At 37.7% G+C, this 21,792-nt stretch overlaps 1 protein-coding gene across 1 annotated transcript; it reads right to left on the bottom strand.

Moving 5' to 3' along the window:
* Window positions 1-367: 367 nt before the first annotated feature.
* On the bottom strand, window positions 368-16,283 carry LOC138355202 (dr1-associated corepressor homolog). The gene is made up of 2 exons (XM_069310056.1): window positions 16,087-16,283; window positions 368-1,145 (listed from the first exon to the last, which is right to left on the bottom strand). Exons 1-2 carry the CDS (start codon window positions 16,281-16,283, stop codon window positions 368-370), a joined length of 975 nt encoding a protein of 324 aa, XP_069166157.1.
* Between the last annotated feature and the right edge of the window lie 5,509 nt (window positions 16,284-21,792).

Below are 21,792 nucleotides of genomic sequence, written 5' to 3' on the forward strand. Positions count from 1 at the left end.
TGATTGGTGGCATCAATGTTGTGGTGGAAGGCATAAATTTTCTGAGGGGAAACATCATTTATGTGGTGGGAGGGATCAATGTTGAGGTGGGAGGCATCAATGTTGTAGTGGGTGTTATCAATGAAGTGGAGGGTGGCCTCAATTTTGTGTGGGAGGTATCACTGTTGTGGTGGGAGGTATCAAGTTTGTGGTCAGAGACATTATTGTTGTATTGGGTGGCATCATTCTTGTGGTGGGAGAAATCAATGTTATGTGGGTGGCGTCAATGTTGTTATGAGAGGCATCAATATTGTGGTGTGAGGTATCAATAATGTGGTGGGTGGCCTCATTGTTGTGGTCGGAGGCATCATTGTCGTATTGGCAGGCATCAATGTTGATGTCTAAAGGCATCATTGATGTGCTGGGAGCCGTCATTCTTGTGGTGCGAGGCATCAGTGTTGAGGAGGGAGGCATCAATGTTGTGGTGGTTGTCATCATTGTTGTGGTGGGAGGCGTCAATGTTGTAATTATTGGCATCAATGTTGTGCAGCGTGGCATAAATTTTGTGGTGGGAGACAACAATGTTGTGGTCAGAAGCATTACTGTTGTGGTTAGAGGAATCAGTGTTGTCGTGGGTGCCATCAATGTTGTGGTGGGTTGCATTAATGTTGTTGTGAGAGGCATCGATGTTGTAGTGGGAGGCATCAAAGTTGTGATGTGATGGCATCAATGTTGAGGAGGGAACAATCAATGTTTTGGTGGGGGCCATCAATGTTGTTGTGGGAGCCATCATTGTTGTGGCGGGGGCATCATTGTTGTGATCAGAGGCATCATTGTTGTGGTAGGAGGCATCAATATTGCGGTGGGCACAATCACTTTTGTGGTAAGAGGCATCATTCTTTTGGTGGGAGACATCATTTTTGTGGTGGTAGGCATCAAAGTTGTGATGAGAGACAGTAGTTTTGAGGTGGAAGGCATCAAAGTTGTGGTCGGAGGCATCATTGCTGTGGTGAGAGGTATCATTGTTGTGGTGGAAGGTGGGGTCATTGTTGTGATGGAAGGCATCATTGTTGTGGTGGGAGGCATCATTGTTGTTGTGGGAGGCAAAAATGTTGTGGGGGGTGGCATCAATGTTGTGGCTTGAGGCATCATTGTTGTGGTGGCAGCTATAATGTTGTGGTGGGAGGCATCAATGTTATGATGGGAGCTTTCAACGTTTTGGTCAGAGGCATCAATGTTGTGGTGTGAGGTATCAATGTTTTGAGGGAAGACATCATTTTTGTGGTGGAAGGCATCAACTTTGTAGTGGGTGGCATGATTAGTGTGGTGGGAGGCATCAGTGTTGTGGTGGGAGGCATTAATGTTGTAGTTAGTGGCATCAATGTTGTGCAGGGTGGAATAAATTTTGATGTAGAAGACAACAATGTTGTGGCGGGAGGCATTAATGATGTGGTTAGAGACGTTATTGTTGTGGATAGGTGGCTTAAATGTTGTGGTGGTAGGCATGAATTTTGTGGTCAGAAGCATTACTGTTGTGGTTAGAGCCATCAATGTTGTCGTGGCACCATCAATATTGCGATGGTGTCCCATCTCTTGTAAAGGTATTCCATATTCCGACTTTTACCCGGTTATCCATTTCTCTATCCTTACCCGTTGGCAGGCTTCTTGGACGTCTGTTACTGGTAACAAACTACTTACTCTTAAATGTTGTGTTTCCTCGTGGCCGTCCTCCTACCACCGTAACCAGCGTTGGGAAACGGCTCGGGCGAGGTTGTGTATTGGCCATACTCACTTAACCCATGGTCACTTGATGGAGCGCCGCCCCGCCCTGCTCCTTATTGTCCTAACTCCATTGTCCCTCTTACGTTCGTGCATGTCCTTCTTGAATTTCCTGACTTCCAGGACGAGCGTGTGTCTTGCTTTCCGACCACCCCTCGGGGTCACCTGTCTCTCAATAGAACTCTTCGTGACTCGGATACATTTGATATCGTTCGCCTTATGCATTTTTGTTCTCGTATTGGCATCCTTGGTGATATTTAGCACCCTCTGATTATTCCGCACATTTGATGGTGCTACATAGCCTTCCCGGTTTGGTGCCTTCTTTTGATAATTACTTACTTACTAGCATACAAGACACAATGAGGTCAATGACATCATCAAGAGAAGCCTCGTTTCAGCTCGGTGCCCAGCGGAGAGAGAACCTCGCATCTTAGGGGACCAACACCCGAATGACTTCGGGTGTTGGTCCTCTTGATCAGCACTTCGGTGCTGATCAAGCAGGTAGGGCGGCCAACCACAGGGAAACAGCAAAATCACTCAAATACAGGCGACTGGAAGGTCAATACACCTTCATTCCCATTGCGTCTGAGACACATGGCCCATTGGGTAAGAGTGCCTTAGGATTTCTCAAGGAATTGGTCTCCAAGCTCATTGACGTCAACAGAAACCAAAGGGCTTCCAGTTTTTTGTTTCAGCGCCTCAGTGTGGCGATCCAGAGGGGAAATGCCTGCTGCATCCTCGGTTCCTGTAGGGAAGCGGAGGAGCTTCAAGATATCCATAACCTTTAGGCACTTTTTGCATTGATTAATGTACATCTTGTAAACTTTAAACACATAATAAAGCACAAAAAAACACACAAAAGGATGGAGGTGGTAGGAAAAAAGCACACAGAAAATGTGTTGGAGTGGACCTAAACATTCCCTCCAATGCGTTGTATGTGGTTTTCTCCAAGGCTAAGGGCCCCACTTCTTCCAGCCAGAGGTGGTGCTTCCTACCATATATATATATATATATATATATATATATATATATATATATGGTATATATAGTATATATATATACTATATATATATATATATATATATGGTATATATAGTATATATATATACTATATATATATATATATATGGTAGGATATATATATATATATATATATATATATATATATAAATATATATATATATATATATATATATATATATATATATATATATATATATATATATATATATATATATATATATATATATATATATATATATGTCGTACCTAGTAGCCAGAACACACTTCTCAGCCTACTATGCAAGGCCCGATTTGCATAATAAGCCAAGTTTTCATGAACTAATGCTTTCTCGACTACCTAACCTACCTAACCTAACCTAACCTAACATTTTCGGCTACCTAACCTAACCTAACCTATAAAGATAGGTTAGGTTAGGTTAGGTAGGGTTGGTTAGGTTCGGTCATATATCTACGTTAATTTTAACTCCAATAAAAAAAATTGACCTCATACATAATGAAATGGGTAGCTTTATCATTTCATAAGAAAAAAATTAGAGAAAATATATTAATTCAGGAAAACTTGGCTTATTAGGCAAATTGGGCCTTGCATAGTAGGCTGAGAAGTGCGTTCTGGCTATTAGGTACGACATATATATATATATATATATATATATATATATATATATATATATATATATATATATATATATATATATATATATATATATATATGTCGTACCTAATAGCCAGAACGCACTTCTCAGCCTACTATTCAAGGCCCGATTTGCCTAATAAGCCAAGTTTTCATGAATTAATGTTTTTTCGTCTACCTAACCTACCTAACCTAACCTAACCTAGCTTTTTTTGGCTACCTAACCTAACCTTACCTATAAATATAGGTTAGGTTAGGTTAGGTAGGGTTGGTTAGGTTCGGTCATATATCTACGTTAATTTTAACTCCAATAAAAAAAAATTGACCTCATACATAGAGAAAAGGGTTTCTTTATCATTTCATAAGAAAAAAATTATAGTAAATATATTAATTCAGGAAAACTTGGCTTATTAGGCAAATCGGGCCTTGAATAGTAGGCTGAGAAGTGAGTTCTGGCTACTAGGTACGACATATATATACATACATACATACATACATACATACATACATACATACATATATATATATATATATATATATATATATATATATATATATATATATATATATATATATATATATTTATATATATATATATATATATATATATATATATATGTCGTACCTAGTAGCCAGAACTCACTTTTTGGCCTACTATTCAAGGCCCGATTTGCCTTATAAGCCAAGTTTTCCTGAATTAATATATTTTTTCTAATTTTTTTCTTATGAAATGATAAAGCTACCCATTTCATTATGTATGAGGTCAATTTTTTTTTATTGGAGTTAAAATTAACGTAGATATATGACCGAACCTAACCAACCCTACCTAACCTAACCTAACCTATATTTATAGGTAAGGTTAGGTTAGGTAGCCAAAAAAAGCTAGGTTAGGTTAGGTTAGGTAGGTTAGGTAGACGAAAAAACATTAATTCATGAAAACTTGGCTTATTAGGCAAATCGGGCCTTGAATAGTAGGCTGAGAAGTGCGTTCTGGCTATTAGGTACGACATATATATATATATATATATATATATATATATATATATATATATATATATATATTTATATATGTCGTACCTAGTAGCCAGAACGCACTTCTCAGCCTAATATGCAAGGCTCGATTTGCCTATTAAGCCAAGTTTTCATGAATTATTTATTTTTCGACTACCTAACCTACCTAACCTAACCTAACCTAACATTTTCAGCTACCTAACCTAACCTAACCTATAAAGATAGGTTAGGTTAGGTTAGGTAGGGTTGGTTAGGTTCGGTGATATATCTATGTTAATTTTAACTCCAATAAAAAAAATTGACCTCATACATAATGAAATGAGTAGCTTTATCATTTCATAAGAAAAAAAATAGAGAAAATATATTAATTCATGAAAACTTGGCTTATTAGGCAAATCGGGCCTTGCATAGTACGCCGAGAAGTGCGTTCTGGCTACTAGGTACGACATATATATATATATATATATATATTTATATATATATATATATATATATATATATATATATATATATATATATATATATATTTATATATATATATATATATATATATATATATATATATATATATATATATATATATATATATATATATATATATATATATATCGTACCTAGTAGCTAGAACGCACTTCTCAGCCTACTATGCAAGGTCCGATTTGCCTAATAAGCCAATTTATACTGAATTAATATATTTTCTCTATTTTGTTTCTTATGACATGACAGAGCTACCCATTTCATTATGTATGAGGTCAATTTTTTTTTATTGGAGTTAAAATTAACGTAGATATATGACCGAACCTAACCAACCCTACCTAACCTAACCTAACCTATCTTTATAGGTTAGGTTAGGTTAGGTAGCCAAAAAAGTTAGGTTATGTTAGGTTAGGTAGGTTAGGTAGTCGATAAACAATTAATTCATGAAAACTTGGCTTATTAGGCAAATTGGGCCTGCATAGTAGGCTGAGAAGTGAGTGAGTTCTTGCTACTAGGTACGACATATATATATATATATATATATATATATATATATATATATATATATATATATATATATATATATATATATATATATATATATATATATTTATGTATGTCGTACCTAGTAGCCAGAACGCACTTCTCAGCCTACTATGCAAGGCCCGATTTGCCTAATAAGCCGAGTTTTCATGAATTAATTGCTTTTCGACATCCTAACCTACCTAACCTAACCTAACCTAACTTTTTCGGCTACCTAACCTAACCTAACCTATAAAGATATGTTAGGTTAGGTTAGGTAGGGTTGGTTAGGTTCGGTCCTATATCTACGTTAATTTTAACTCCAATAAAAATAAATTGACCTCATACATAATGGAATGGGTTAGCTTTATCATTTCATAAGAAAAAAATTAGAGAAAATATATTAATTCAGGAAAACTCGGCTTATTAGGCAAATTGGGCCTTGCATAGTAGGCTGAGAAGTGCGTTCTGGCTATTAGGTACGACATGTATATATATATGTCGTACCTAGTAGCCAGAACGCACTTCTCGGCCTACTATGCAAGGCCCGATTTGACTAATAAGTCAAGTTTTCATGAATTATTATATTTTCTCAAATTTTTTTCTTATGAAATGATAAAGCTACCCATTTCATTATGTATGAGGTCAATTTTTTTTTATTGGAGTTAAAATTAACGTAGATATATGACCAAACCTAACCAACCCTACCTAACCTAACCTATCTTTAGAGGTTAGGTTAGGTGAGGTAGCAGAAAAAGTTAGGTTAGGTTAGGTTAGGTAGGTTAGGTGGTCGAAAAACAATTAATTGACGAAAACTTGGCTTCTTAGGCAAATCGGGGCTTGCATAGTAGGCTGAGAAGTGCGTTCTGGCTATTAGGTACGACATATATATATATATATATATACTTGGCTTATTAGGCAAATCGGGCCTTGCATAGTAGGCAGAGAATTTCGTTCTGGCTACTAGGTACGACATATATATATATATATATATATATATATATATATATATATATATATATATATATATATGTCGTACCTAATAGCCAGAACGCACTTCTCAGCCTACTATTCAAGGCCCGATTTGCCTAATAAGCCAAGTTTTCATGAATTAATGTTTTTTCGTCTACCTAACCTACCTAACCTAACCTAACCTAGCTTTTTTTGGCTACCTAACCTAACCTTACCTATAAATATAGGTTAGGTTAGGTTAGGTAGGGTTGGTTAGGTTCGGTCATATATCTACGTTAATTTTAACTCCAATAAAAAAAAATTGACCTCATACATAGAGAAAAGGGTTGCTTTATCATTTCATAAGAAAAAAATTATAGTAAATATATTAATTCAGGAAAACTTGGCTTATTAGGCAAATCGGGCCTTGAATAGTAGGCTGAGAAGTGAGTTCTGGCTACTAGGTACGACATATATATATATATATATATATATATATATATATATATATATATATATATATATATATATATATATATATATATATATATATATATATATATATATATGTCATACCTAATAGCCAGAACGCACTTCTCCGCCTACTATGCAAGGCCCGATTTGCCTAATAAGCCAAGTTTTCATGAATTAATATATTTTCTCTAATTTTTTGCTTCTGAAATGATAAAGCTACCCATTTCATTATGTATGAGGTCAATTTTTTTTATTGGAGTTAAAATTGATGTAAATATATGACCGAACCTAACCAACCCTACCTAACCTAACCTAACCTAACCTATCTTTATAGGTTAGGGTTAGGTTAGGTAGCCGAAAAAGTTAGGTTAGGTTAGGTTAGGTAGGTTAGGTAGTCGAAAAATAATTAATTCATGAAAACATGGCTTATTTGGCTAATTGGGCCTTGCATAGTAGGCTGAGAAGTGCGTTCTGGCTACTAGGTATATATATATATATATATATATATATATATATATATATATATATATATATATATGTATATATATATATATATATATATATATATATATATATATATATATATATATATATATATATATATGTCGTACCTAGTAGCCAGAATGCACTTCTCAGCCTACTATGCAAGGCCCGATTTGCCTAATAAGCCAAGTTTTCATGAATTAATTTTTTTTCGACTACCTAACCTACCTAACCTAACCTAACCTAACTTTTTTGGCTACCTAACCTAACCTAACCTATAAAGATAGGTTAGGTTAGGTTAGGTAGGGTTGGTTAGGTTCGGTCATATATCTACATTAATTTTAACTCCAATAAAATAAAACTGACCTCATACATAATGAAATGGGTAGCTTTATCATTTCATAAGGAAAACATAAGGGAAAATATATTAATTCATGAAAACTTGGCTTATTAGGCAAAACGGGCCTTGCATAGTAGGCTGAGAATTGCGTTCTGGCTACTAGGTACGACATATATATATATATATATATATATATATATATATATATATATATATATATATATATATCCTACTATGCAAGGCTCGATTTGCCTAATAAGCCAAATTTTCATGAATTTAAGTATTTTTACTTAAATTCAGTAATTTACTTAAGTTAAGTAAAATTTACTTAAATATATATATATATGTATATATATATATATATATCTATATATATACATATATATATATATCTATATATATATATATATATATATATATATATATATATATATATATATATATATATATATATATATATATATATATATATATATATATATATATATAGTACCTAGTAGCCAGAACGCACTTCTCAGCCTACTATGCAAGGCCCGATTTGCCTAATAAGCCAAGTTTTCATGAATTAATGCTTTTTCGACTACCTAACCTACCTAACCTAACCTAACCTAACTTTTCCGGCTACCTAACCTAACCTAACCTATAAAGATAGGTTAGGTTAGGTTAGGTAGGGTTGGTTAGGTTCGGTCATATATCTATGTTAATTTTAACTCCAATAAAAAACAATTGACCTCATACATAATGAAATGGGTAGCTTTATCATTTCATAAGAAAAAAATTAGAAAAATTATATTAATTCAGGAAAACTTGGCTTATTAGGCAAATCGGGCCTTGAATAGTAGGCCAAAAAGTGAGTTCTGGCTACTAGGTACGACATATATATATATATATATATATATATATATTTATATATATGTCGTACCTAATAGCCAGAACGCACTTCTCAGCCTACTATTCAAGGCCCGATTTGCCTAATAAGCCAAGTTTTCATGAATTAATGTTTTTTCGTCTACCTAACATACCTAACCTAACCTAACCTAGCTTTTTTTGGCTACCTAACCTAACCTTACCTATAAATATAGGTTAGGTTAGGTTAGGTAGGGTTGGTTAGGTTCGGTCATATATCTACGTTAATTTTAACTCCAATAAAAAAAAATTGACCTCATACATAGAGAAAAGGGTTGCTTTATCATTTCATAAGAAAAAAATTATAGTAAATATATTAATTCAGGAAAACTTGGCTTGTTAGGCAAATCGGGCCTTGAATAGTAGGCTGAGAAGTGAGTTCTGGCTACTAGGTACGACATATATATATATATATATATATATATATATATATATATATATATATATATATATATATATATATGTCGTACCTAGTAGCCAGAACTCACTTCTCAGCCTACTATGCAAGGCCCGATTTGCCTAATAAGCCAAGTTTTCATGAAATAATATATTTTCTCTAATTTTTTTCTTATGAAATGATAAAGCAACCCATTTCATTATGTAAGAGGTGAATTTTTTTTTATTGGAGTTAAAATTAACGTAGATATATGACCGAACCTAACCAACCCTACCTAACCTAACCTAACCTATCTTTATGGGTTAGGTTAGGTTAGGTAGCCGAAAAAGTTAGGTTAGGTTAGGTTAGGTAGGTTAGGTAGTCGAAAAGCAATTAATTCATGAAAACTTGGCTTATTAGGCAAATCGGGCCTTGCATAGTAGGCTCAGAAGTGAGTTCTGGCTACTAGGTACGACATATATATATATATATATATATATATATATGTCGTACCTAGTAGCCAGAACTCACTTCTCAGCCTACTATTCAAGGCACGATTTGCCTAATAAGCCAAGTTTTCCAGAATTAATATATTTACTATAATTTTTTTCTTATGAAATGATAAAGCAACCCTTTTCTCTATGTATGAGGTCAATTTTTTTTTATTGGAGTTAAAATTAACGTAGATATATGACCGAACCTAACCAACCCTACCTAACCTAACCTAACCTAAATTTATAGGTAAGGTTAGGTTAGGTAGCCAAAAAAAGCTAGGTTAGGTTAGGTTAGGTAGGTTAGGTAGACGAAAAAACATTAATTCATGAAAACTTGGCTTATTAGGCAAATCGGGCCTTGAATAGTAGGCTGAGAAGTGCGTTCTGGCTATTAGGTACGACATATATATATATATATATATATATATATATATATATGTCGTACCTAGTAGCAAGAACGCACTTCTTAGCCTACTATACAAGGCGCGATTTGCCTAATAAGCCAAGTTTTCATGAATTAATTGTTTTTCGACAACCTAACCTAATTTTTTCGGCTACCTAAACTAACCTAACCTATAAAGATAGGTTAGGTTAGGTTAGGTAGGGTTGGTTAGGTTCGGTCATATATCTACGTTAATTTTAACTCAAACAAAAAAAATTGACCTCACACATAATGAAATGGGTAGCTTTATCATTTCACAAGAAGAAAATTAGTGAAAATATATTAATTCATGAAAACTTGGCTTATTATGCAAATCGGGCCTTGCATAGTAGGCTGAGAAGTGTGTTCTGGCTACTAGGTATGACATATATATATATATATATATATATATATGTCGTACCTAGTAGCCAGAACTCACTTCTCAGCCTACTATTCAAGGCCCGATTTGCCTAATAAGCCAAGTTTTCATGAATTAATGTTTTTTCGTCTACCTAACCTACCTAACCTAACCTAACCTAGCTTTTTTTGGCTACCTAACCTAACCTTACCTATAAATATAGGTTAGGTTAGGTTAGGTAGGGTTGGTTAGGTTCGGTCATATATCTACGTTAATTTTAACTCCAATAAAAAAAAATTGACCTCATACATAGAGAAAAGGGTTGCTTTATCATTTCATAAGAAAAAAATTATAGTAAATATATTAATTCAGGAAAACTTGGCTTATTAGGCAAATCGGGCCTTGAATAGTAGGCTGAGAAGTGAGTTCTGGCTACTAGGTACGACATATATATATATATATATATATATATATATATATATATATATATCCTACTATGCAAGGCTCGATTTGCCTAATAAGCCAAATTTTCATGAATTTAAGTATTTTTATTTTTTTTCTTATGAAATAATAAAGCTATTCATATCGTTACGTATGACTTAATATATTTAAATTTGAGTTACAACTCCAATAAAAAAAAAATTGACCTCATACATAATGAAATGGGTAGCTTTATCCTTTCATAAGAAAAAAATTAGAGAAAATATATTAATTCAGGAAAACTTGGCTTATTAGGAAAATCGGGCCTTGCATAGTAGGCTGAGGCTACTAGGTACGACATATATATATATATATATATATATGTCGTACCTAGTAGCCAGAACTCACTTCTCAGCCTACTATTCAAGGCCCGATTTGCCTAATAAGCCAAGTTTTCCTGAATTAATATATTTACTATAATTTTTTTCTTATGAAATGATAAAGCAACCCTTTTCTCTATGTATGAGGTCAATTTTTTTTTATTGGAGTTAAAATTAACGTAGATATATGACCGAACCTAACCAACCCTACCTAACCTAACCTAACCTATATTTATAGGTAAGATTAGGTTAGGTAGCCAAAAAAAGCTAGGTTAGGTTAGGTTAGGTAGGTTAGGTAGACGAAAAAACATTAATTCATGAAAACTTGGCTTATTAGGCAAATCGGGCCTTGAATAGTAGGCTGAGAAGTGCGTTCTGGCTATTAGGTACGACATATACATATATATATATATATATATATATATATATGTCGTACCTAGTAGCCAGAACTCACTTCTCAGCCTACTATTCAAGGCCCGATTTGCCTAATAAGCCAAGTTTTCCTGAATTAATATATTTACTATATTTTTTTTCTTATGAAATGATAAAGCAACCCTTTTCTCTATGTATGAGGTCAATTTTATGTTATTGGAGTTAAAATTAACGTAGATATATGACCGAACCTAACCAACCCTACCTAACCTAACCTAACCTATATTTATAGGTAAGGTTAGGTTAGGTAGCCAAAAAAAGCTAGGTTAGGTTAGGTTAGGTAGGTTAGGTAGACGAAAAAACATTAATTCATGAAAACTTGGCTTATTAGGCAAATCGGGCCTTGAATAGTAGGCTGAGAAGTGCGTTCTGGCTATTAGGTACGACATATATATATATATATATATATATATATATATATATTTATATATATATATATATATATATATATATATATATATATATATATATATATATATATATATATATATATATATATATATGTCGTACCTAGTAGCCAGAACTCACTTTTCAGCCTACAATGCAAGGCCCATTTTGCCTAATAAGCCAAGTTTTCATGAATTAATATATTTTCTCTAATTTTTTTCTTATGCAATGATAAAGCAACCTATTTCATTATGTAAGAGGTCAATTTTTTTTTATTGGAGTCAAAATTAACGTAGATATATGACCGAACCTAACCAACCCTACGTAACCTAACCTAACCTATCTTTATAGGTTAGGTTAGGTTAGGTAGCCGAAAAAGTTAGGTTAGGTTAGGTTAGGTAGGTTAGGTAGTCGAAAAGCAATTAATTCATGAAAATTTGGCTTATTAGGCAAATCGGGCCTTGCATAGTAGGCTCAGAAGTGAGTTCTGGCTACTAGGTACGACATATATATATATATATATATATATATATATATATATATATATATATATATATATATATATATATATATATATATATAACTGAAAACTCACACCCCAGAAGTGACTCGAACCCATACTGCCAGGAGCAACGCAACTGGTATGTACAGGGACGCCTTAATCTGCTTGACCATCACGAACGGACAAAAGGAAGTGATAGCCGAAGCTATTTGAACCACTTCCCCGCCGGCACTCGGATGGTAATCTTGGGCATAGCATTTTATCAAATCACCTCATTCTTTGGGGCACACTTGAGGAACACAAATGCAAACAAGCCTGAATGGTCCCCAGTACTATATACAACTGATAGTCCAACTGATAGATAGACGTTATATGGAGGACCTATGGCAATTCCACGACCAAGAGATGGCTTCCTGAACCTTGCAGGAATTAACCTCACTGAGGACCAAGTCACTCTCCTAAATCTGGGCATAAACTGTCATGTTATGTCCAGACCGAGTGAGATGGCCCGGAAAGTAGAGTTGGAAATTCTGTTGGACGACATATTCGACCTCGAGACACAAAAAAAGGTCACTACCAAAGATACCTTACAAGCAGAACTTATTGCAGAAGGAGGAAAGAATCCAGGCAATTACAGAAGCACCATACTGTCCCCCGAGCTTAAAGCGGCAGCTAAAAGCCTTCGTGAGAACAAGGAGATAGTTGTCAGGAGAGGTCACAAGTCGCCAATATACGTCATTCTTACAAAAGACGAATATCTGGTGAAAATGAACCTCATACTCTCTGACCAAACTAAATTCCAAAGGGTAACGAAGGACACTACAGCCGAATTGAAAGCAAAGGTCAACAAACCGATCGAAACTGTGAACGACAAGAAATCAGGACGCCACCTGCCAAAGATTATTGGGGAATATAAACCTGGATATGCGTATGGAAATGTCAAGACACACAAGCCTGGAAACCCACTTCGGCCAATCATTAGCCAGATACCCACACCCACGTACAGACTGGCGAAGCGACTCAACGGCCTGCTGACTCCATATGTCCCTTGCGCCTTCAGCCTGAAGTCTCCAAAGGAATTTGTTGACTTATTGTGGGGCACACGGGCCACAGGAATAAGAGCCTCGTTGGACGTAGAATCGCTGTTCACCAACGTACCTGTGGATGAGACAATCGGGATGATAGCCGACAGAGTGTATCGTGATCCAGCCTGTACTCCTCTTGACATACCAGAAAATATCCTAAGGAAACTACTCCAAGCTTGTACTAAAGAGGCACCCTTCTTGAGCCCGGATGGGCACATGTATAAGCAAGTAGATGGGGTCACCATGGGTTCTCCCCTAGGTGTCCTGTTTGCAAACTTCTACATGGGTACCATCGAGCAAAAAGTCTTAGTCGACATGAACTTGAAACCGGCCATATACTGCAGGTATGTTGACGACATTTTTACACAGGTACCTGATGTCAGACATCTGCAGGAGCTGAAGGAGGCATTTGAGCAGAGTTCCGTGCTGCGTTTCACTTACGAGATGGAAAAGGATGGGTAGCTGCCCTTTCTAGATGTAACAGTCAAGGAAAGGAGCGGAGGTTTCCACACTGCAGTCTACACTAAGGAAACGAACATAGGAATGTGCCTAAATGCCAAAAGCGACTGCCCAGATAAGTACAAGAGGAGTGTTGTTAACGCATATGTCGACCGTGCTCTCAGCCACAGCTCAGAATGGAAGCAAGACGACGAAGAACTCTGTAGGGTAAGGCAGGTCCTAGTCAACAACGGCTTCTCCAATGGTTTCGTCGAAGACATCATAAAAAGGAAAGTGAAACGCCATGCAACCTCTGAAGAGACAACTAACACAACACCTATACCCCCTATTAGACTATTTTACAGGAACTTCTTTTCCACAGCTCATAAAACAGAGGAAAGGGTCCTGAAAGATATTGTTAATAGACGTTATCCCTACAGACAAAAATCAGAGGATACAACTTACGATTTACTATAAAACCAGAAAAACGGCCAGCCTACTCATGAGAAACTCTCCAGACACAAAGCAGAACGCTTTAAAAGAGACCAACGTCGTCTATGCCTTCAAATGCCCTCTTGGGGACTGTAAGCTCCAAAAAACCCAGTATATAGGCAAGACAACAACATCTCTTTCTAGGCGTTTAACGATGCATAAGCAACAGGGCTCCATTAAGGAACATATAATCTCTTCCCACAACCAAACCATCGCCAGAGAAATCCTAGTAAACGACACAGAAATCATCGATAGATACAGCGATAGCAGGCGGTTTGACGTTTGCGAGGCACTACACATTAAGAAGTCAACACCAGCAATCAGCAGCCAATTAATGCACAACTATATTCTACCCACCTCAAGACTCCGCTCCAATATAGAAGCATCAAGATATATGGACCAATAGGCTTTCTACAATCACTTCTATTCAATCCCATTGTTTCGTGTTCTGTCTTGTGTTGACGAATTTAATACCCTATTATATACCACCTCACCCCATCCACCTCACTCAAATGTAGATATAAACAAATCGGAGATGTGTAAGTTCTATTCAGTTGTGTATGTGTAACTAACGTCTTTGAAAATGTAATAAGTTTTACGAAACGCGCTCAAGTGTCTCGTCAGACTAGAAATAAAAATGAATTTTGGAGAATTGATTTTTGAATTACCACCAACAGTGAAAAGAAATGTACGAATGATTGAGAACATTCGTTTTTAGAATTATTAATCTTACTTTTTCGGTCATATTTAATAATATATGTATATATATATATATATATATATATATATATATATATATATATATATATATATATATATATATATATATATATATATATATATATATATATTCAATAAGAGAAGGGAGTACCATCTCTGGCTGAAAGAAGGGTGACTCATAGCCTCGGAGGAAACCATGCATAACGCATTAGAGGGAATGTTAAGTTCCCCTCGAAAACAGTTTCTGTATGCTTTTCTCCTACCACCTCTTCCCTTTATGTTTTTTTATATGCTTTATTGTGTATTTAATGGTTTCAAGATATACATAGGTTGTTACAAAAAGTGATTAAAGGTTATGGATCTCTTGAAAAACTCGACAACGGGAAACATTGATGAATGTCACAGACGGGTTCGATCATTGTTGCAAGTCAAACACTTCTTCGAGTTCCTCTGAAGTTCGACTAGTGCCCAAGACGCAACAAGCATTCCCTCTCTGAATCGCAACACTGAGGCACTGGAACAAGAAACTTTTTTGCTCTTTGATCTTTAGTAGCGCCAAACAATTTGTCTCCCAATTCCTTCAGGAAGTTCAAAGCACATTTTCGCCACTAACCGAGGGTCTCCGAGCCGATCGGAACAAGGCTGTAACAGTGTGCCAGACCCCTGTATTTAATAATTTTCTTCGATTCCCTGAAAGAAGCAGCGCCACGCCCTTCACGTGTGCTGTAGTGGAGGTAGGTACTGGCCAGTCTGGCAGTGCACGTGTAGTCCCACACCACTTGCTTACCATCCTTCCACGGAAGCAAGGTGACCCCATCTGGGCACTTCTGAGGGTCGTTAGATCTGAATAAGTGTGATTCTCTTTGTGCCGGGCAGTAGGCTCTGGCGAAACTCCTCTTGATGATGTCGTTGACTTCTTCATGTCTTGCAATCTTACCTTATGATTTACGACATACCAGACCATGACGACCATATTGGTCTGCCATCGAAGTTCCGCAGATGCACCTATGTTCGGTGAGGATGGGGGCAGCAAGGCGAAGGGCAACTCCAATGCGGAGAGAGTTATGATTGAGGTGAGTTCCTAGGGCTGCATTGGGAACAGCAAATACAAAATCCCCGGAGTGGGGTGCTGTTACCGCTAGGAGGCGGGCCTTGTTTTCAGCAGCTGCGTTGTCAATCATTGCTGTGACAGTCTTTTCCATTATGGGGCTATCCCAGTGGGCCTGCTTGTGGTCTTTTGGGACTTGTGGTCGGGGTTGAGGGTGTGCAATGGTCTCCCATTGTCTGGCTGCTTCGATGAACGTTTGGTCATGAGTTCCCGCTGTGTCTCTCATATGCTCTGGTTTGATCCGCCCTACCAATTTGTTGGCTGCTGTACAGGAGGGTAAGAATGCTGGAAGTGCTATCTCAGTTGCCTTTCGTATACCTATCCCCCCAAATCTCACTGGTAGTGTTGCTTAGTCCCACTGACTCTCATCTAAATCTTGGTTGAGCGCTTTCCTGAATATTGACCTGAGGAGCTCATCATATTGATTTAGAAGTGGGTTGTGAAAAGTGGGGGCACACCTTAAAAAGTATGTTAACCTGGGCAAGGTAAGGCACTTTGTGAGAAGGTAGAGGACATCATGGGAGCCCAAGTGCCCTATTTTATCTTCCATCCTCTTTAGGTCGTTAAACTTTACGTCTAGGACTGCAGCAACGGAATTGTGGCCCAAAGGTGCTCCAAGTAGTTTGCTGTCGGTGGGTTCAATGACTGAGGCTTTTGGTAAAACTGATTTCACTGCTCTAATGATTACCTGACTGGATGCAATAATTTCGCAATTGGAGGGGTTAAGAACGAGACCCATGGACTACCCCCGTGTCTTCGCCAGCTGCAGGTCTTCCAGCAGGCAGTCTTGTGTGCCTGCCAGAGTGTCATTATCCAGGAACCAGATATTGAGCTCTCTGGACAGTCTGATGGTAATTTCTTGAACCGCTATGCAAAAGAGGAAGGGTGCAAGTGGGTCTACCTGTTGAATTTCCTCTGCTGAGGTGACTTCGTGTTTGCCAAACAGGAATGTTGAGTCTTTGCTGTAGTCTGCTGACACAAACGGGAGAATGCTTGAGAAATGTTCCTGGACTGTGGTGAGGACTACTTCCCTTTTGACCAGGTTGAAAGCATTTTTAAAATCTAATTCTACAACTGCCTGGTCTTCAGTAGGAGAACTAATGTAGGCTCGTGCAGCATGGGACGCTGTTTCACAGCCTTGGGGGACTCCAAACCCCAGCTGGTTGGGTTGCAGCATGGTGGCTGCTTCCATTCGGATACTTCTGACAGCAGCCCTTGCAACTAGGCGGCGAAGGCTATTACCAACGGCAATGGGTCTGATCCCTCCCCTCTTCTTTTTCAGACACATAGAGATGCACCAAAGAAGAATGGTTTGATTTCATCAGGGATTAACCCGGCGAGGCAGTTGTTGACAAACGTTGTGATTTCTGTCAGGAGCGCTTCTGCTGCTGGACCAAGAACAGGGTTCACCATTTCCTTCACATGTTGAGGTCTTACCCCTGTGTAGCCTCCTGAGGAGCCCGGGGGGGGGGGGGATGAAACGATAGCTTTATAAACTTCTGACTCCCGGAGGACGAAAGGTTCCTGGTTAGGGGGGTACTTGACCTGTTGGGGAGGTCCCCCAACGTCCCAGAGGGGGTGTTTGTCTTTCAGTGCTTGGGCTGTGGTTTCATCCCTGGACAAAATTTTGTCCTCACTTGTGATCAATCTGAGTGCCCCGACTGTATTGACCTCTTCAATTTTCTTGCTGATTTGGGTAACTAATTTACTGTTGTCGCTGAGGGTCTTACGTGGTCTGCAGCGGCGGTGTTTGGTGTGTTTGGGGGAGGCGGATTAGGTTGTCAGCCCTTAGAAAATCCCTAATTGCTTTACTGACGGATGAGGCCAGTGTCTTGCCTCCTCTGTCTGGAACACCTAAGCAAGCGTTGCCAAAAAGTAAGAGAATGTGCCAAGCTTTGATGGTATCTGGTTTATCAAGGTTATTTGACCCTCTGTTGACTTTTCCGATGAGGTCTGTGTATTTCCCGGCAGCAAATGAGTGAGATGCATTTTGGATGTGGGTGAGTGTCCTGGTTGACGTTGCTTTCATTGCCTCTAGCAGGTCGTCTGTTGCAATGTAATCTGTTGCTATTTGCACTGGTGCATCAAACTCCTGAGTGCTACCTCCTCTCACGGGATGCCTCCCTGACCCAGGACAGTCACCATGCTGGTGTATGACTCTGGAGACTGAGTTGATGCTGAAATTGCCCCCACAAACACTGCATGTGCCTCTTCTTTGGTTGGCTTCAGGAGGGGTGAGCTGACTGGCAGCGGCCTCTTCTGCTATCCACTTACTTGAAGTGACTCTCACCTTACACTGGAGTATTTCTCTCTCCCTCGGGGGAACCTGATAGTCCCCTATACCATGCGTCATGTCTAGTCAAATGCCTGGGGTGGGTGGGCTCGTGGAAGTGGTGGGTGGGGGGTGGGAGGCTGCGCTGGCGCAGTCTGGGAGGGAGGAGGGGAAGGCGCGACCACCTGATCATTGGAGGTGGGGGTGGGGAGCGGAAGACACTGCAGCTCATTGCGGGGGGCGGGAGACACTACACACGCGGGGGGGGGGGGGGGGGGAGGAGCGGGAAACTCTACACTCTGGGGGTTTGGCACTTAACACTTGCATAATTTCCTTTTGTCACTAAACACTAGTGAATGTGTTCTGGCTCGCTGCGTGTGGTGCACTCAACACGATATTCACAATGTTCACCACAAGGCTGGAATCAACTTATCTTTTACAAACACTTATTGTCACACTGGTGACTCTCCCTCTCATGACCACACCACATGTATCCGTCCACCCTTTTGCTGGTGAGGGAGCCGCAGGGCGTGTGACGTGTAATCACCTAGTTGTGCTTAAGGGGGTTGAGCTCTGCTCCTTCGGCCCGCCTCTCAATTGTCAATCAACTGTTTCTACTACTACTACAACTCTTTTTTTTTCCACACCACACCCACACATACAGACACACACACACACACACACACACACATCCCAGGAAGCAGCCCGTGACAGCTGACTAAGTACCAGGTACCTAGGTAACAGGGGCTTAGGGTGAAAGAAGCTCTGCCCATTGTTTCTCGCCAGCGCCCGGGATCGAACTCAGGATCACGTGTCCAGCGTGCTGTCCGCTCGGCCGCCGGCTCCCTAGAGCCGCGTGCCTGGGCGTGGAGTGACGGTGGACGGGGGAGGGGGGTAACGGTGGGCGTTGGGTGACGATGCGCGGGAGGTGATGTGGGCGTGGGGGGGGGGGGGGGTGACGCTGGGCATTGGTAAACAGTGGGTGTGGGTGGACGATGGTCGTCGGGTAAGCTGCCGGGAGTGGGTAGCTGGGTGGGCTGGCGAGGCTTGCGGGAGGCTTGGGGAAAGGGGTCCCACCACAGGCAGCGGTCACACACAATTAACACTGTTTCACTGGTGCATTATGTTTATCACTAGAAACTCACCGAATATCTGAAAAGACACACACATTCACCTATAAGTCTGTTGTAATACAAGCAGGTTTGTGAGCCTCCCCTTCACTCCCCAGCTACCCATTTCATTATGTGTGAGGTCAATTTTTTTATTGGAGTTAAAATTAACGTAGATATATGACCGAACCTAACTAACCCTACCTAACCTAACCTATCTTTATAGGTTAGGTTAGGTTAGGTAGCCGAAAAAGTTAAGTTAGGTTAGGTACGTTAGGTAGTCGAAAAAAATTATTTCATGAAAACTTGGCTTATTAGGCAAATCGGGCCTTGCATACTAGGCGGAGAAGTGCGTTCTGGCTACTAGGTACGACATATATATATATATATATATATATATATATATATATATATATATATATATATATATATATATATATATATATATATATATATATATATATATATATATATGTCGTACCTAGTAGCCAGAACTCACTTCTCAGCCTACTATTCATAGCCCGATTTGCCTAATAAGCCAAGTTTTCCTGAATTAATATATTTACTATAAATTTTTTCTTATGAAATGATAAAGCAACCCTTTTCTCTATGTATGAGGTCAATTTTTTTTTATTGGAGTTAAAATTAACGTAGATATATGACCGAACCTAACCAACCCTACCTAACCTAACCTAACCTATATTTATAGGTAAGGTTAGGTTAGGTAACCAAAAAAAGCTAGGTTAGGTTAGGTTAGGTAGGTTAGGTAGACGAAAAAACATTAATTCATGAAAACTTGGCTTATTAGGCAAATCGGGCCTTGAATAGTAGGCTGAGAAGTGCGTTCTGGCTATTAGGTACGACATATATATATATATATATATATATATATATATATATATATATATATATATATATATATATATATATATATATATATATATATTGTTATTTATTTATAAACATTGTTATTTATTTATTTATTAATTTATTTATATACAAGAAGGTACATATGGTTTGTGAGAATACATAGCATAGTACAGTATTTACACTCTTGTAAAACCATTAGTACAATTTCAATTTCATTCTTTATTATGCACCCCATACCCATTCCGAGGGCGGTGGTGTAAAGGATTACAGAGGCACATAATCGGTTCAGGATATGAACCCTCTAGTTCGTTTAGCTAAGCAAATAACAATCTTTTGACGCTAGTTACAAAATTATTAATGTTATATATACATGTACACATACTCATGCATACATGTACATATACATATATATATACACATATATACATACAGTTTGTGGAGGTATCCATATTATATATTTAAGTATTAGTCCCCAAAAGTCCCTTTATCTTATGAAATGATAAAGCAACCCTTTTCTCTATGTATGAGGTCAATTTTTTTTTATTGGAGTTAAAATTAACGTAGATATATGACCGAACCTAACCAACCCTACCTAACCTAACCTAACCTATATTTATAGGTAAGGTTAGGTTAGGTAACCAAAAAAAGCTAGGTTAGGTTAGGTTAGGTAGGTTAGGTAGACGAAAAAACATTAATTCATGAAAACTTGGCTTATTAGGCAAATCGGGCCTTGAATAGTAGGCTGAGAAGTGCGTTCTGGCTATTAGGTACGACATATATATATATATATATATATATATATATATATATATATATATATATATATATATATATATATATATTGTTATTTATTTATAAACATTGTTATTTATTTATTTATTAATTTATTTATATACAAGAAGGTACATATGGTTTGTGAGAATACATAGCATAGTACAGTATTTACACTCTTGTAAAACCATTAGTACAATTTCAATTTCATTCTTTATTATGCACCCCATACCCATTCCGTGGGCGGTGGTGTAAAGGATTACAGAGGCACATAATCGGTTCAGGATATGAACCCTCTAGTTCGTTTAGCTAAGCAAATAACAATCTTTTGACGCTAGTTACAAAATTATTAATGTTATATATACATGTACACATACTCATGCATACATGTACATATACATATATATATACACATATATACATACAGTTTGTGGAGGTATCCATATTATATATTTAAGTATTAGTCCCCAAAAGCTTTTATGTATGTTTATGTAATTTACTGTCCCTTTGCTTTGCTTTGTATCACTCCTGGTATCTCTCTAAGTTCTGTGATGCAGCTGGCTGCAAGACAATACAGCTGC

Source organism: Procambarus clarkii, chromosome 66 (assembly GCF_040958095.1).
Source record: "Procambarus clarkii isolate CNS0578487 chromosome 66, FALCON_Pclarkii_2.0, whole genome shotgun sequence".
NCBI lineage: Eukaryota > Metazoa > Arthropoda > Malacostraca > Decapoda > Cambaridae > Procambarus > Procambarus clarkii.

Excerpts from the sequence above, each read along its gene's own strand:
- LOC138355202 (XM_069310056.1), bottom strand. The coding sequence starts at position 16,283 with ATGGAAAAGACTGTCACAGCAATGATTGACAACGCAGCTGCTGAAAAC. Across the intron at positions 1,146-16,086 it reads CCCATCCTCACCGAACATAG|CTGCCACCACAACAATGATG; the intron begins GTGCATCTGCGG and ends ACAACATTATAG.